Source organism: Mizuhopecten yessoensis, unplaced genomic scaffold (genome assembly GCF_002113885.1).
Source record: "Mizuhopecten yessoensis strain PY_sf001 unplaced genomic scaffold, ASM211388v2 scaffold8537, whole genome shotgun sequence".
NCBI classification, from domain to species: Eukaryota; Metazoa; Mollusca; class Bivalvia; order Pectinida; family Pectinidae; genus Mizuhopecten; species Mizuhopecten yessoensis.
Window position 1 is genome coordinate 820,814 of NW_018407597.1, and position 17,518 is coordinate 838,331.

Below are 17,518 nucleotides of genomic sequence, written 5' to 3' on the forward strand. Positions count from 1 at the left end.
TTTGCAGTTCTATCATATTCCCCTTATGGCAACAAAATCAGATCCTGGATTGGACTCATTCAGTTTCCTTATTTCCTATTTTTATTTTTAAACATTAAAAAAATTAACATTAACAGTTCTGTAAAGTACATGGCAGCATGCGGTTTTTATGGAAAAATTTGAAAAGGACTTCAACAAATATTGCGCAATATTGATTATTGAAATAGTATCTTTTAACTAAATGATACCATTTACTTAAGGACACATCGAGGAAAGCATTATGTAGTCTATGTCTTTAAATGTATGTCAAACCAACGCACAGAATTTTCATTATGCCAGGGCCATACATACATGTAGAGAAATCCTGTTTATAGAAGACATTCAAAACTCTTTTTATCTCTTATATATTTTGTTTTCAATGTAAAGCATTTTTTTGAATTTATTCATACAAAATTGTGCTTATCCTTGAGGTCATATTGAGCCTATTATAACAGTTAATGACTGCAATAACATTTTATATTTTGATACCAAGTGGTCACGTGATCAAGTTGCTAGACAACTGTTACTATGGAATCGTAATGCAGATTTTGTCAATATCTTTGTATTATTGTTTTACTAGCGAAATACATGAAGTTATCCATACAGGTACACATTCAACGTTGCAGATTCAGACGCAACGTGATCTGATAGACCATAAATAGCCCTGTTCTGTCATTGATATCGTCATGGTGCCTTTTGGAAATATAATAAGTAGAATATACCATTGTGTTGATGAATGAAAAATGTTTTACAAGTAGTATAAGGATTATTCTTCACGAGAACAAAACTCAACTTAGAATTAAACGACTATCATATAGGAAGAAGCAGAGTGTATCATTATATTATAACGCCAGATCTATATAGAGATTTATCGGTTATGGACTTTAGAAAAATATATGGTTACATGGTTCTGAGAAATTAATATTGACCGAGACCAATGACGATGTAAACAATGTGTGTCCTCTTATACAAATGTATATTGCTAATAAGCGTCATATAACTTAGCCCTTTTTATGTTTTATCTTTTAAAACCAATTTCTTACAAGTTTGTCTTCGTTATCTTGTTGGAAACTTGATATAAGAAGATTTGATCTTTTTCCAAATATTTTCAAATGCATTCTGGTTGACGGATGAAAATGTTTTAGAAATAATTATTGTCATCGTTTGTTGGTGAAACCATAATGTTTTAAACAGACATATGACTGTTTGTTGACTCATAAATAACAATTATCACTTTTGTTGATGGCAAATTATTTATATTTTCTATTTGTTTCTGTAAAAGTATATATCAGATATGCCTTTCAAGTAAGCCATCAACGAAGTTTGTTTCTCGATAAGTTACAGCAATATATATACTCCCGAGTTTTAATAGCCCCATTTACTTCCAATTTGTGATATCAACATTGCTCTATATGTTTTTGGATGAAGTTGTACTGCAATTTTGTTGCAAATTCAGATTTCAATTTACTATCGCCGATTAGGACGAAATCATTACTCTGAGGTGGTCATCGAATACGAAAAGAGCAATTATTTCTAAAGTATCTAAAATATGAGTTGAGTTGGTGAGGTAAGAAACTTTGAGTTGATATGTGATCATACATCTCATGAATAATATCATAACAATTAAGCTGATCTTTCTTGTCAATAACGATGACAAAGATAAGGAGTACATATGGCTAAGGAAAAGGGAAAGAAAGGTGTATGCCATGACTAAAATTCGGGAAAACATCGGCCAGGATGAGAACACCGTTGTCCCTTGTTTGTCAATGTATAAATGATCACATCGTGATAGAACGTCTCACTGTAGTCGCACGTTATAGTAATAGTGACTTAATCTTACACAAATGATTGTTTTTTTTAATTCTATATTCAATATACATATATGTTTAAGTTCTTTAAAATTACGTAAGTTGAATGAATGTGTTTGATGTTCGTTATCTAAATACATGTACCTGTTTAGTGTTTGCTAAGATATTTGTTTAAGGTAAAGCGGACGAACAAATTTCAGAACTATTCTTTTATGAAAAGTGTTATAGAAATGGCATTATTTTTCAAATTAATTTCTACATGATGTCAAATATTTTAGAATACACTTTAAAAACAAATGTTGATGAATTATCCTTGTCATGCTTTACAACTCCATCTGATAACATTCAGCTAAACTAATTCCTAGTCGCTGTTCTGCGAATTTATTTGTATTTATGACCAATTATTGGAATTTATAGCGTTTACGTCTTGTCTCGTCTGTCCATAAAATATCATTCACAAAAATCAACAAATAAATCGTCAACTTTAAGCGTTCATTCAGTCAGCATCATACTTTGTCTAAACCTTTATATTTGATTGATGTGGCTACATATACCTGAATCGCAAAAATATTTGAGGACTGTATTACACTTCAGCTAGTATTCAAGCTATCACGAAATCAGCATCATTCTCTATCTAAAATAAATTTTCTAATGATGTACAGGTTCTTTCATCACAAAATATGTTTAGGATCTGTATTACATTGCAGTTAGTATTCATGCAAAAAGTTTTGAAAGATGATTGATTTCACAAGTGAACTATCCTACAACAGACTAATGCTTTTACCGATATATCTGTACCTGTACAGTAAACGGATCAAATAAAGTAATTTATTACATACTATAGCAGAATAAAACAAATAAATCACTAAAATCTCTATTACATATTTTTTTTGAGACTTGAAATGTAAAACACGAGTTATCTTTCTTTACACCGGAAACAGCAAGTCATCAGAAATCATTTTTCAACTAATTTTCTGTTTCCTGACACCAATAATGTTTCTTAAAACTCATTGATTCGGTATATTTGTCTGTTTGATACAAATAAAAATATCAGTACCATAATAATATCAAAAGATAAAGTCGAAAAACGAAACGTAAAAATGGTTTCAAAATTAAGCTAACTTTGTTGAAATGACACTTTTCGACATGTAAATTCAGTATACAACATATTTTAGTTGTGACGATCTACTAATTATGCAAACGAAGTTTTATATGTAACACAGCTTGGTATCTGTATTGCTTACTGCTGCACACGGACACATATCAAATGTGTCTCTCTGTTGAAAATAAGTTTGTTATAAAGCTAGTTGATGGTTAAACTAGTTTCATCGCTTTTTAAATATATATTTTGTGTCAAAGAGTGAGGATATTGCGTATTTTCTGAGGTAATAAAACACACGAAATCATTTTGTTCTCTTACTTCGTATTTCTTAGTACTTGAAAGCTACTCAATGTATGTATATTTTATGTATAATGTTTAACGCTGTGTCCAGCTAAAACTTACATACATACTACATTTTGAAAAATGGAAAATGTGAAAAAGAACATTGAACTCTAATAATTTTATTGCTTTGTATGTAAAATATTCGTACGAACATCTTATTTCTCGCGTAAGCGTATGGTCTATTTTTTCCATAAAAAAATAGGCATTATGTAATAGAGATTGCTCTTACAATAGATGGTATTATATGTATATTTATTTGAAATCCCTTGCTGAATTTCAGCAATAAATCTTCTGATCGCATATCACATAAATGCACCAATGATGATGTTTTATTTGCCATAACATTGTACATCGTGATCACCTTATTCGATCTATAATGCAATAAAAGTGTACAATATTTTATAATTGCCTACAAAATTTTTATTTCGAAAATGTTACATTTAATTCGTTATTGTATTTCAGCAGTTGGAGGATAAGAATTGGCAATAATAGAGTTAAGATGTTGAACTGTAGAAGAGGTATTGGCTTCAAAGTGATTTGGTTATAAGAGCTAACTATTCCTTTCCCACAAATGATTATTGTCATATATGAATATTTTTGTTAGCCTTGTCTCTTGTACATGCTATCGTTATACAGGTAATTAAAATTTGTCAGTATGAAACATACTGGAGTTCGTGTCGTCTCTATGCAAACCTGCTATACCAACAAGGATCTGGAACAATCCCAATGACTAGAAATATCTCACGCGGTCTATACATTAATCATAATTGTGTTCAATATCCATGTCTTCTCGAGATGCACTGGGGAAACCAAAACAGAACGGCATTTCTAATTTGAAATAGTTTTATTATACCAAACCGGGTGCATGTTATCGTAACGTTAGCTACAATTGTAAACAGACAACAAATTCAAAGGAAAAAAGGATGTAAGATTGATTAATGATATTGTGTAATTTCGAACATCAAATATATAAACATTCATGAGTAATGTCATATTGTGTTATCTTAGGGTCTGTTGTTTTATATAAACATGTATCAGTTGTATCATATTATGTTATCTTAGGGTCCGTTGTTTTATATAATCATGACGCCCATGTATCAGTGATGTCATAAAGTGTTATCTTGGGGTCTGTTGTTTTACATAAACATGTGTCAGTTGTATCATATTATGTTATCTTAGGGTCCGTTGTTTTATATAATCATGTATCAGTAATATCATAGTGTGTTATCTTAGGGGCTGTTGTTTTATATACCCATGTATCAGTAATATCATAGTGTGTTATCTTAGGGTCTGTTTTTTTATATAAACATGCATCAGTTGTATCATATTATGTTAACTTAGGGTCTGTTGTTTTACATAAACATGTGTCAGTTGTATCATATTATGTTAACTTAGGGTCTGTTGTTTTACATAAACATGTGTCAGTAATATCATATTGTGGTATCTTAGGGTCTGTTTTTTTATATAAACATGTATCAGTGATATCATATTGTGTTATCTTAGGGTCTGTTGTTTTATATAACCATGTATTAGTAATATCATATAATGTTATCCTAGGGACTGTTGTTTTATATAAATATGTATCAGTAATATCATATTGTGTTATCTTAGGGTCTGTTGTTTTATATAATCATGACGTCCATGTATCAGTGATGTCATAAAGTGTTATCTTAGGGTCTGTTGTTTTATATAAACATGTATCAGTGATATCATATTGTGTTATCTTAAGGTCTGTTGTTTTATATAACCATGTATCAGTAATATCATATTATGTTATCTTAGGGTCTGTTGTTTTATATAAACATGTATCAGTAATATCATATTGTGTTATCTTAGGGTCTGTTGTATTATATAAACATGCATCAGTAATGTCATAAAGTGTTATCTTAGGGTCTGTTGTGTTCAGTTACTTTTGTTAAAAATATAAAGATACTGTCAAAGTAAAGGTGATAAATACAGGTAACAAATAAAATTAAAGTACAATGTATTCTGAAGTTAACCATCAAACTTAACACAGAACAACATCTGTTATCTTCCTGGCCCTCACCTACTTTCAAATAATGACAGCAATAGTATTACAGTTCAATTAAAGCGAAGAGTTCTTTTTTACCTGCAATATATTCTCTGTGAGCTTATAATGTTTGGCGACATTGGGCTACTGTTCTGGAAAGTTAAACTTTATTCAAAATAAAGCATAATGAATAATTGAATCAATTCGAGTTTCCGTTGTTTGTAAGTGATTTGTGCATGATTTAATGTCAAACTATTATTTGTATTATAAAAATCGCAAAAAACCTAACAGAAAATGCCTCCTCAAACTCAAATCTTTGATGAAGACAAACCTTGTTACACTTAAATTACAGAAACAACTCGTGTGGAAAACCACATATTTTATAGTACAACGATATCTTATTATCAATATAATTATATTTATAAACTACATGTTTAAATGGATAGGATTATTCACAGTGATACTATTTACAAACATTAAACAAATGTATTTCTACTAGATAGAAACATTGAAAATAGCACGCAATTCAACTTTGTGCGTTTTTGATTATATACACATTTTGTTGACAGAGACATTGTTCAATTCAATTTCTCGGCATTAATGAAACATAAAAACGTACAATGATATGCATAAAATGAAAGATATTGGTTTCATATTTAATGTACATAAACATTTAAGACAAAATACACAGCGACATACTGATTATATATAAAATTTCCGTATGTTCTTTCACGATAACATCTAAGTGAAGTATGATGACGTCATACAACTTGTTTCTTTAGAATGGTGACATTAAACATGCACGATAGCTAACTATAGTATTTGACATTCCATTCCATTTCACTATAGTACAGTGACATCTCAAATCTACGTATGATGACATTTTACGACATCTAACTGAAGTATCCGACATCTCAAACTCACTGTAGTAAGATGGCATCATCTTAAATCTTACTGAAGTACGGTGACATCATACTACATATCACTGTTGTATTGAACATCACATCTGACTTTAATATCAGGACATCACATCACATCTCACTAGAACGATGGCATCCCAAATCTTATTATGGAAGTTTGTCATCATCTAACATCTTACCTAGTTCGGTGACATCAAACGACGTCTACCTGTAGTATTTGACATCTCAAACTTAACATCAACTTATGTCTTACTATATTATGGTGACATCATACGACTTCTTAAAGTAGTATTTGACATGTTAAACTGACTGTCGTACGATGACATCAACTTAAATCTAACTGCAGTATGGTGACATCATACGACATGTTACTGTAGTATTTGGCATCTCAAACTTGACATCAACTTAAGTCTTACTGTAGCATGGTGACATCATACGACATCTTACTGTAGTATTTAACATCTCAAACATACTGTACTTAGATAACATCATTTTAAGTCTTACTGTAGTATGGTGACATTATTCAACATCTTACTGTGGTATTTGACATCACATCATATCTCAATGAAGCAAGATAACATCACAAATCCCACTTCCGTATTACAGCATCATCTTACATCTTACTGTAGTGCGGTGGCATAAGACGCATTATAATGTCGTATTGAACAGCACATCTGAAGTATTATTTCTGGTTAACATATATCTACCAGTGTACAGATGATAGGAAGGTTCAAGGTTTGTTTGCTTTCAAGTCTGTTAATTTCTGTGTTTTGCAAATAAATTTGTTTGCGAAACTTATTTGTAATTCATGCTCGATGACTTATTTTATTAAACCTTTAAAACCTTCATTGAAATGTATTGGAATCTAATCTGATATAAACCAAATATTTAAGTTAGATAAAAAAAAGATATTTACACTCAAATAGATTTAATAAGAAAGAGTTTTGATAGGGAAGTTTGAATATTTTATATATCTTTTCATAGGAGATACCATCAGATTACTAACAAGTAAACAAACATAAGCTGAACCGTAACAGATTGTCTAAATATGGGTATAGTTGATGGATTCGTAGCAAAGAAGACATGACCTAGTTCCTTTTAGATACTTATATTACATATTCGCTTTACCTTGTTATCTTAAAGCATTAACAGTTTCAGCATCACCAAAGTCAGGAAACATGCGTCGATCTCCGGCTGGTAATAACTTGAATACGAGACTAATTTTCAGAAATCTTATCCATAGTTCCCAGTCACTTAATCAAACCATGAAAAAACAAGAAACTCGCGTTTTTATCGAATTTGATACATCTACGGCTTTTAGAGTTTAACGAGGCAGGTAGATGTAACTCCAATGTGATTTGTGAAAAGATGTCTTGCGTAATCAGAGAATTTTTTTAATCTAACAAAAGTGAAAAATGACAAAATATTTTAAAATCGATTGGATATTTTATCCACTCTCTAAACAAACTCAAATTGATGTTTTAATGTCATTCTTGAAGCTAAATAGTCTTCCATTTTGTTCTAAGCTATTGTACCTATAAGTTGACGTCATAATATATAATTTGAAATATATGGCGTCATTTATCCTTTATGACGTCAAAACAAGCCATATTAGATGATTTCATTTGCAAAAATATCTCATGGGTGAATTCACAAATACAATGGTAATCGCATAATAAAATATTTTGTTTATTTTATAATAACGTATATTAACTTGTAATGTAGCAAAATATTTAGGGCAGGTGGCAGATAATGGTTGTGACGTCTTTCCATAACACAATAACATCATACAGTGCGATTTATTCTGTAATGACACTGTACCAGTATGCAAATATATTTTAAACCGATCGATTTTAAAAGAATCGATAAAAATGTCACCATTGCATGGCTTAAATAATTACTATACTTCGTTCTGACGCCTTGTTATATTTGTTAGTCTGTCGTATCGACGCGTCAACGCTGAAAATTTGCATCAATTTCGTACCTATGCTTCAACAACATACCTGGGCACCGATGTCGAACCTGTGCGGCATCGCTAAATGTTACGGATGTACTGTTTTGGTGATCTCGATTGATGGATATTCAGTCATCCATTCACAATATACATCTTTACTTCTTAAACTCCATTCCTCCTTCTTCTTTGACACCTCCGGCTGCACATGCATCTTTTGATCCAAGCAAACTTTAGAAATGTGTGTCTCCCGCCATCACACCGGAACTCTATGTCACGAGTCTGTTGTCTTCTGGGATAGCAGCAGCGGTTATCTTTGCAGGTGGTGCAGAACTTCATCCGGAACGGTTTGATGCTCGTGCAGTTTTGCCCCTGTGTCTGGTACTCGATATGACGTCTATGTTTTGTACGTGTCGTTGGTGTGCATTTACTCCTTCCCTGCGATATAGACCAAAAACATCAATTATTAAATCGATTTTTGATATCATTTAAGGGATAGTACGTTTTTTTGAGTGGCTATACTGGCGATTAGAACATGAAATTTGGTTTGAACTCGAGACCAAAAGGTCAAGAGTTTAAACCAATTTTCCTGTTCTTATCGCCAGTATATAAACGAAAAACAACGTCTACCCCATTCGAACACACCTTAACAAATATACTACGCTTATATGTTTAGAAACATTATATTTCCTTAAGCGTACATACGTAGTAAAGTAATCTGTAACCTGAGCTGGCGACGTGTCATTATGCAGCGGACTGACCAATCGGAAAGAAGCTTATAAGTTTATACGACACATTTGGATGTGTATTAACCAAATTCTTACATTTCCATGTCAGTATGCATACCAATCTGTGCTTATCGGTTTTCTCCCACATTTATATCCCTCGCGCACTAACATCCGGGCCAACAAAAGTCATTGATATAAATTAATATAGTAAAAATAAATATAGTTGATATTGATATTTATTTTTTAGAAAAGTGATCCTTGCAAATTGAGAGGTGATGCCATGTGTGGGAAAAATATTGAACAAAACAAAAAACGTACAAAAAAACAAAAAGGTTGTTAATAAAACGCTTTATAGCGATTAAATTTAGAACTATTAGGCTAACACGGAATACACTGATACACAAATGTTACAATACTTTAAATGAAACATGAAGTCAATTGTCAAGGCTGCGTCAGTAGAACTGGCTATGAAATGTCACTGGGTACGGTATGTTGAAAGAAAATTAAAAGGACCCCTTATGAGAAAGTTCACCTAATGCTTTTTATCAACACATTTATCGAAAATAAATAGAACGACTTATGTGAATATAATTGAATTTAAATTCGATTTCAGTCATTTAAAAATATAGTAAATGCTACTGATTTGTAATCGAATATGCTTATTTTTCTGACAGTGATTTATATGGAAAATCGCTGCTACAGAAGAATTTTCGATATCGTAAACGTTTTATCGCTCTGGAGCCTTTTAAATTGGAAAAAAACCCACCGTCATTAGTTTTAATAAGGAAATAGAAGGTTGTATTCCGTGTGAACTTTAATTGAAATAGTTGTTTTTGGTTTTAAAACCTTCCAACCGCAAGGAAACTCTTCAATTTTGCACTGAAATTCAATAAATATTTATGGTGTTTTAAATTGATCGGCAAACAAATTAGCTATTTTTTTTAACATTTAACAAAACTGTAATGACAATTTTTAATGTATGTTTATCGCGTACTAAAAACATTAAAGAGAGCGAAGGATTACATCATACCTTCGGAACAAGACCAATTAGCGAACTTTAAGATTCTATTGAAATTGTAGACATTTTTTATCACCGTACTAATCAATACTAGCATGTGAAGACGAACCAGACGTTCTCTCGAGATGTTACGGAAAAAACGATCCGTGATAAAAAGAAATATAACGCAATATAACACCATGTGAAAGGAAAATTACATGCTTGAAGCATTGGTGTGCTTGTCGGAGGTACGAACGGTCAACGGCTGGCAAACTCTCCATTTTGATAGACATTAAAAAGTACATAATACAATTTTGTCCTGGTTGGTAAGAATTTCCACAAGAATCCATTGAACTGAAAATCTTAGTTTAAAAAAAAGTTGACAGTCTCTTCCTGATCATAGACCAGTGTTACAATTGTGTCTATTGCAACACTGTCACCAGGCACTAAGGTCGTAGACAGACACGTACATGAACCACGTGCCATGGACACTGAATCATAGTGTGATCTGCTCATTGACAGATAAACATACTATAGTAGTTTGTACCAAATTGAATAAGACCAGGCGAATACTTGTTTGTGACAACAAAGGAATGTATCGTGTGCAGAAGGAGGTCATGTTCTGAAGAAACAAACAAGCCATGCTTTAGTATGTTATAACACTTTAAAACTAAGTATTTGCAAACACGACTTGATATGGCAAATATAATTACAAACAGGCCTAGACAGTCTGATGTGGACATTCATGCATTGGTGAAAGTAAACAAGGCTTTCATCAGTGTGAGTAAAGCAAATGATCACGTTCAAACAAATGCGCTGCAAACTCGTAATGTTGTGTGTGCACAAAGTCGTGATCGAACGTTTACATACAATTTATATGTTGTTTTGGAACATTTGATTACGCAAACAAATTATGATTTTGTATGCGCAAAACTCATTAAAAAACAGTATTTACATACGATTTGCTAGGCGCACAGGTCATGTCAAAAGTGAACGTCACAGCAACTTGCGTATAAGCGGAAAGACGCACTTGTATAACGTTATTGGTACATGTAGCATGTTACATGTGCAGTTAGAAACTCGTCTGCTTTTAATCTTTTTATATTCTTGGTGTTTTTTTTGCTAAAACGGACAGTGAAAGCAAACCGATATACATTGTTCTTGTATGTATCGATCTTTGTGAATAGAGCAAATGGAATATAAAGTGTTGGTTGGCCAATTATAGTTGAAATCTACTGGCCATGCAGTTCATTTTGTAAACAAACATAATTCCAAAAATAACTGTTCTGAAATTATACAAACAATATGGCTTTTCTCACGAACGATTTACGTAGACAGTTCAATACATACATTTGTATGACACCTGACTTCGAGCTGACGGGTCTTACACATGTGTATTGAAGCGTATCATCACTGTGGAATAATTCGAATATAGACTATTCATTCCAGTCGTAGTAACTGCCGTACAGGCAGGCCTTGAGGAGAGTTATCTTCATAGGTTGTTTGCAGTACGTCTAAAAGAGTGACAACCTATCCGTTCTCAAGAAAGCAAAATGTGAGTAATGTTGTACGATTGACATCGACCCAGACTGACCAGCGGTCAATGTCAGCCATAACCCACCTAACCCGTGCACAAGGACACTATGGGTAGTGATGCACATACTGAATAAACATCATTGGTATTTATCTAAACTATGTATACACGTTAGGGCTGTAGTACGCATGATGAACCTGGCATTATGGTGACGTAACACACGCTGGAAACGTGACAAACGCTGGGGATGTAATATGTTATATTTACTAATGTATACGCATAACGAATTCAGACGGCATTCATATCAGTTATAAATAGCCAAAATATTGCCGTCATCGTTACCATTACGTCATACTTGGAACGTTGGATATTTCTTTTCGGCCTGATTTTGATTAATAGATTAAATTTTCTACTCAATTAAAACACTTCAAAGAATGAGAAATATAAGTATGTACTGATGTGCCGATGGAGGTTTCATTCTTAATTTGTGACGTAACAAGCATCGAGGATGTAACCATTTTAGGGAAACCATGGAGATGAAACAAACATTAAGCAAACGTATGTCACGAGACCGTATTGTCTTGCTAATTAATTTCCTTTTTTTATTTAATGAAATATCAAGCTTATATTTCATTATGATACCATGGGAAATTCAATAAAATCGAGTGCATTTTGACAAAATCTACAGCAGTTAACAAAACCAAGCGTGATTAAGAAATAGTTGATATTCAAGTAAATTGATGTTTAGTTGATATACATGTTAAACTCATTTATTTAAAAAAAAATAAAAAAAATATTGCTTAATTTGTAATTGAGATAGAAGTAATAACGCAAAACTGTTTACTTTTATATATGTCTACATCCTGATTGGGCTAGCGGTTGGTTGAATATGTTTGTTAGTCATTCCCGTTGTCACATCTTACTTTCACGGCTTCGTTTGATTTACTTAACGATGATTTGATTGAAATGTCATTTTAAGACATAAAGGAACACGTGTGTTTGTGTCGACATCACATTTTACGTAAACACTTACCAGTGTCGTGACGTTCATCCCGCAGGGCCGGAGATAACACAGGCGGGTTTGCCGCTCCGTTTGTCCACATGCACGTGTAGATGTTCCAACTCCACATGTCACTGAGCACGGGCTCCAATTTTTGTCTTTATCTCTGCATTCTGGATATGGTGTTGTGGATTGTATGTTTGACTCCGATTCTGTAATCAAACATTCAGCGTATATCAAATATATGAATGAGAACATGTACGGAGAGATATGTAGCAAAAGTGCAAAGTAACCGGGCGAGTAAATAATTGTTTTGCAAACAAAAAAGATCGCCTTCGGATATGGGCAATATGTCTAGTTCAATAAAGCTGCTACTGCCTAAGTCCGTCATCATTTATTTTAAAAAGGTAGACCTAACAATGGAGTTTCGTTTAAAGAGACAATACATGCTGTGAATAAATTAAACATGCAGACCAGGTTTTATTTGTACCGTTTCTCACGGAATAAATGTGGACTTCAATATCATCATAACTTTTGTGTAGGATCCTTGTCCTGCATATTGTAGTACAATGTAAGTATTTTTTTGTCTATGGGCATTTTGTTCCAGAGAATGTCCCATACAAAGTCATAATAATGCTGCTTCTGTGAATCCTAGCCCTAATAAAATGCAATTACATCTCATAGGAAATACACTCAGCCTCCCTTCTCCCTCCCATCCTCACCCCTCATATTGTAACTACGTTAACTGTCTCTGGGTGTGGAAACCCGCACACAATGCAATAGCACTATTTTTTCGCGAGACTCCGAGGCCTGTTCAAAGTGATATATAACGTTATCCCTGGGAATCACCTCCTCATAAATTGTGATATCACCACTATCCTTGAGAGTAAACTTCCATCCCCAATCCCATCCTCCTGTTCACGTTTATTGTGGCTACACCTATTTCCCTGAGAGTCCACTCTCATTCTTATTCCAACGCCACACTACCATCGTATACTGTGGTAGCTCCGATTCCCCTGGAAATCCACGCCCTAATACAACGTATTCATCATTAACTATGTTAAATCAGCCCACTTAAATTAACCGATACCGATTATTATACATTTAATATGCTTCGCTGCGTTTGAAATTGACCCTGTGTTGTAAGATTAGCAAGGACGACAACAAAAGAGAGGCGAGCTGTTCTTGTTGGAGAGTACACTACAGTCCCGGGAAACTTTGGTCACATACAATGATACGATGTGATTTCACCGCTATCTGATGACGACCCTACCCTTGTACAATATACAATTACAACGCTGTCCCTCGGTTTCCCCACCTTACTATAACTTGGTAATATCGATGTCGCTTCCATTGCATGCAAGACGGTGCAGTGCACTGCTCGGGGACATACCACTAATAAATTCTATTTTCTCATTATTATAGAAGATTCTAAATAATTACAATCACGCTACAGTGTATCGTCTGAATACTGACATATTTGTAAGAAGAAAATGCCGATGGCATATTTGAATTAAAAGTTATTTAATTTCAAGTATTTTCATCATTTCCTATCTCATGCAGTTGTTTTGTGAAATGTTAAAAAACTTGCAGGGTCGGCAATTCGAATGCACAGACTCATTTTCCTTTATCAACACAATTGGTATTGTCACGTGATTCAGGATCGATAACGATCTGATTAATTTAATCTGTACTTTAGTAGGCATTCTGTGCACTGTTAAGACGCTTTGCCAATATGACACTGATTGCTATTTCTATGTTACAATGTAACAATGCAACGCATAAAGCGTAATTAACCACAAGTCCAAGTTAATCACTACAACTAACGTTATCTCGATCCCACTGTGAGTTGGATTACCATCGCCTGACCAACACTAGTGTTCGATATTTGTTCTTTACAGGTGCATTCCCGTTTCCTCAAGGGAAAACATAATTCTGTCTCGACCTACTTAAGGAAAGACAGCTTGCATGTGTCATAATTCTGAAAACGTCACCATCGCGTCAACAAAACATGTGTATCAGTGTAGCGTCATGCTATTTTTAGGGTAGGAACGTGTGAGTGGAACATCACTGCTCTTTTGTGACGAAAAGGGGCATTTTCAACCCATATGAAATGTCTTTTGAAGTTAAGCGATCGGCAAAGCCTCGCGATAAATTTTGAAAACTCTAACCATCAGGTTGAAATTTTCTTACGATATCACAAAAGAATGATATATTATAGTAATCTATAGAGACGTTTTAGTCTCATATGTTTAGTATTCCAGTATAAAATAGCTTTTATAAATCAATAGTTCGAAAACTCTGGTATAAGAGGATGAACACTCGTTACCTCAGTATCCACTCAGGTAGATCTTACCAGACACCTTAACGTATTTGTTAAGAACTTCAAGCTATGAATATTGCACAAGTCGTGATCAATAGTGTTTTGTTTTGTATCCGCAAAAATTAAGCTATATAGATTTCTTAGATATCGTGAGGGCAGCGAGGGGTGGGGATGGGTTTGGGGAAGTGTGTGACAATCTCTACATTTGAGCAAAAATTAGTCCATATTCTTAACATACATCTAAAGACAAAGGATAGATGGAACCTGTGACGTATTTAACCGATTCAAATATAGATATGACTTACCTTTCATTGTTGAGACGTAAAATGTTTCATATTGGCAAATTATTGTAATTTGTTTTTCTTAAAGAAAGGACATCTTATCAAAATGACAACTTAATAAATATGCAACGCGCATTAACAATAACAAATACTTAGAGGGTCCTTGGAGTTAAACATCATGTTTTGTTACACGGCTGCAACGCAAGTGTAACAACGGGGGCAGCCGATCGAGTTTGGTTTTCCCAATATCTTCCAAGTAGAAGACACTGCGCAAGAGGACAATTTTCGTCATCTCATACTTACATAGATGAACATTTTTGTTTTCTTTCCCCGAACCGAATTTGGGTTTAGTTCGGGTTGTTTGTGTTTTACATCCTAATAAGAGCTATGGTTATTTAAGGACATGTCAGGTTTTGGTGGAGGAGGAAAACCGGAGTTCCCAGAGAAAACCCACCGACCTCCGTCCAGTTAATGTACCGGGCGACTGANCCAGGTTTTGGTGGAGGAGGAAAACCGGAGTTCCCGGAGAAAACCCACCGACCTCCGTCCAGTTAATGTACCGGGCGACTGACCCACGTAGATCTCGAACCCGCGGCCCAGTGATGGAGGGCTAGTGACGCCTGCCCTAACCACTTGGCCAAATTGGGGACAAAGCAAGTTAATGTTAGATAAAATGTATACATTGAATTCATTTTTTTGTCAAAAAAAATATTACTAATTAAAAAACCACCATATCTAGTTTTGTTGTTCGATTTCTCTGATTTCATCACACTGGAGTGATAGATTATATTAATTCATTTCATTTGCCACTAAAACGTACCTACCCTCAATTTTGCTGAGAATGATAAGAAAAAGACAAGTTGTTTGTAGTTGATCCATGTTGATGTAATACATTAAAAAGTGTTGAAGGTAAAGAAAACCAAAAAATAAAAATATAATCTTTTCATTGTCACTTTTATGAAATATTTGTTTATTGTTTATAACCTTTTGAAAAAAAAGGTTGCCATGCATATACGGCATTACAGTTGTTCTAAATTTGAATGTTTAAATATAGAAATTAACGAGAAAACAAAAACAGTAGGGGTCGAACTCAATTCTTTTACATTACAAAGCATACCTTTTGACAATGATGTTATCTAAGAATTATGACTGCAAAGTATCAAAGAGGGTGTGCAATTTATGGCCGGCAAAGCAATGAAAGCTTGACAGGGATAATTGCTCTACGCCAGAAGTATTCCTTTTGGGCTGCTTCATCTTCTATAATAGAGGGGAGATTACTCCAAGCCGAATCAACTCCGAGTAGAACTCTTCTTCGTGATTATAACTGATGGGGTGGTACCCTTTACCTTAAATAACTATACAAGTGGCTTCTGTGAGGATAGAATAGGAGGAACTAATGCACTGGACAACCTTTCTACATTTTATTCTTGTAATTAAATCATATTTAAAGAATTATTTATCACTAGGTCGTCACAATGACGTTGGAGCCGTTACGTACGCTGGTTGGCGTTGGGTAGCACTAGGTTTGCGCTCTGCAGTGCAGCATGTCGCGGTGACTTAATCGTCTGTTCCTGGTAACACGTCCATTCCATGCAGCACATGTCCCTAACCTCAGTCAGACGTGAGTTTGGGCAGTGTTTGACCCCGGGTCGGAAGTCCTCCTGGGGACAGAGGTTTACGCAACCGTACTTGCCGTTTTGGCACGTGCATAATCGCCGACAATCTGGTTTGAATTTTTCGCCATCTTTGTATTCCTGTCCATTTACAAAACATGGCTTTGCTACAAATGCTGCAATATAAATAACAATAGATGTTTTTACCCTGCAGAGGTTCTCGTAGAAGTATTAGGCAATGCACTTTAGTTTTGTTTCTGTTATCTAATGTTTTTAATTCTTACAGCACAATGTGTCAAAGTGACAGGATACTTTCGACAGAAAATAACTGTCTCTATTAGTTCAAACGAAACCATTACACATCTTACTTTTCCCCCTTAAATAACCCGTACAACACAAATATTTGGCATGCAAATGTACCTTTTTCTGGAACATCGATCAATCTTGTATTGTTCTAATTTACGAGTGACATTTAAACATTCTACTTATTTCACTTCAATGAAAACATTTTCCCAAAGAGAATGATATAGAAAAAAAATCTTCAACAATCTAACATTGAGGAGGTTGAGGATGTACGAAGGATATGTACATGTAGGTTTCTATTTTCGTATGCATACTATATGCATACAAAACACATTTAGTCGTATTTCTTTAGTGCAGTGTGTTTACGCGGTAGACGTTATGTGGTGATGAAGCTGGCCTACAGGTACCAATTTGACATGCGAGTTATTCATTCTCATGTAAATGCCAGAAGCCACGTAATGCACCTTTGCACGGTTTTGTGTTCAGCTCTTCACAATGGCTATGTATCACATTTTTGCAAACTTTTCAGTTTCAATGTTGTGCACTGTATTGGTGTATCGAAGGACCATTCCTAAATCGATATTGTA

General features: G+C 34.1%; 1 protein-coding gene across 1 annotated transcript in view; it reads right to left on the reverse strand.

Annotated features, from left to right (window-relative positions):
* Positions 1-8,294: 8,294 nt before the first annotated feature.
* Positions 8,295-17,518, reverse strand: part of LOC110456164 (WNT1-inducible-signaling pathway protein 2-like) — a 78,779-nt gene continuing 69,555 nt past the window's right edge. Inside the window, exons 3-5 of the mRNA XM_021506734.1 lie at positions 16,514-16,804; positions 12,445-12,623; positions 8,295-8,590 (exon numbers count right to left, since the gene is read on the reverse strand). Coding sequence (XP_021362409.1) covers positions 8,318-8,590; positions 12,445-12,623; positions 16,514-16,804 — 743 coding nt within the window. The 3' untranslated portion in view covers positions 8,295-8,317. The remainder of the gene's footprint in view (positions 8,591-12,444; positions 12,624-16,513; positions 16,805-17,518) is intronic.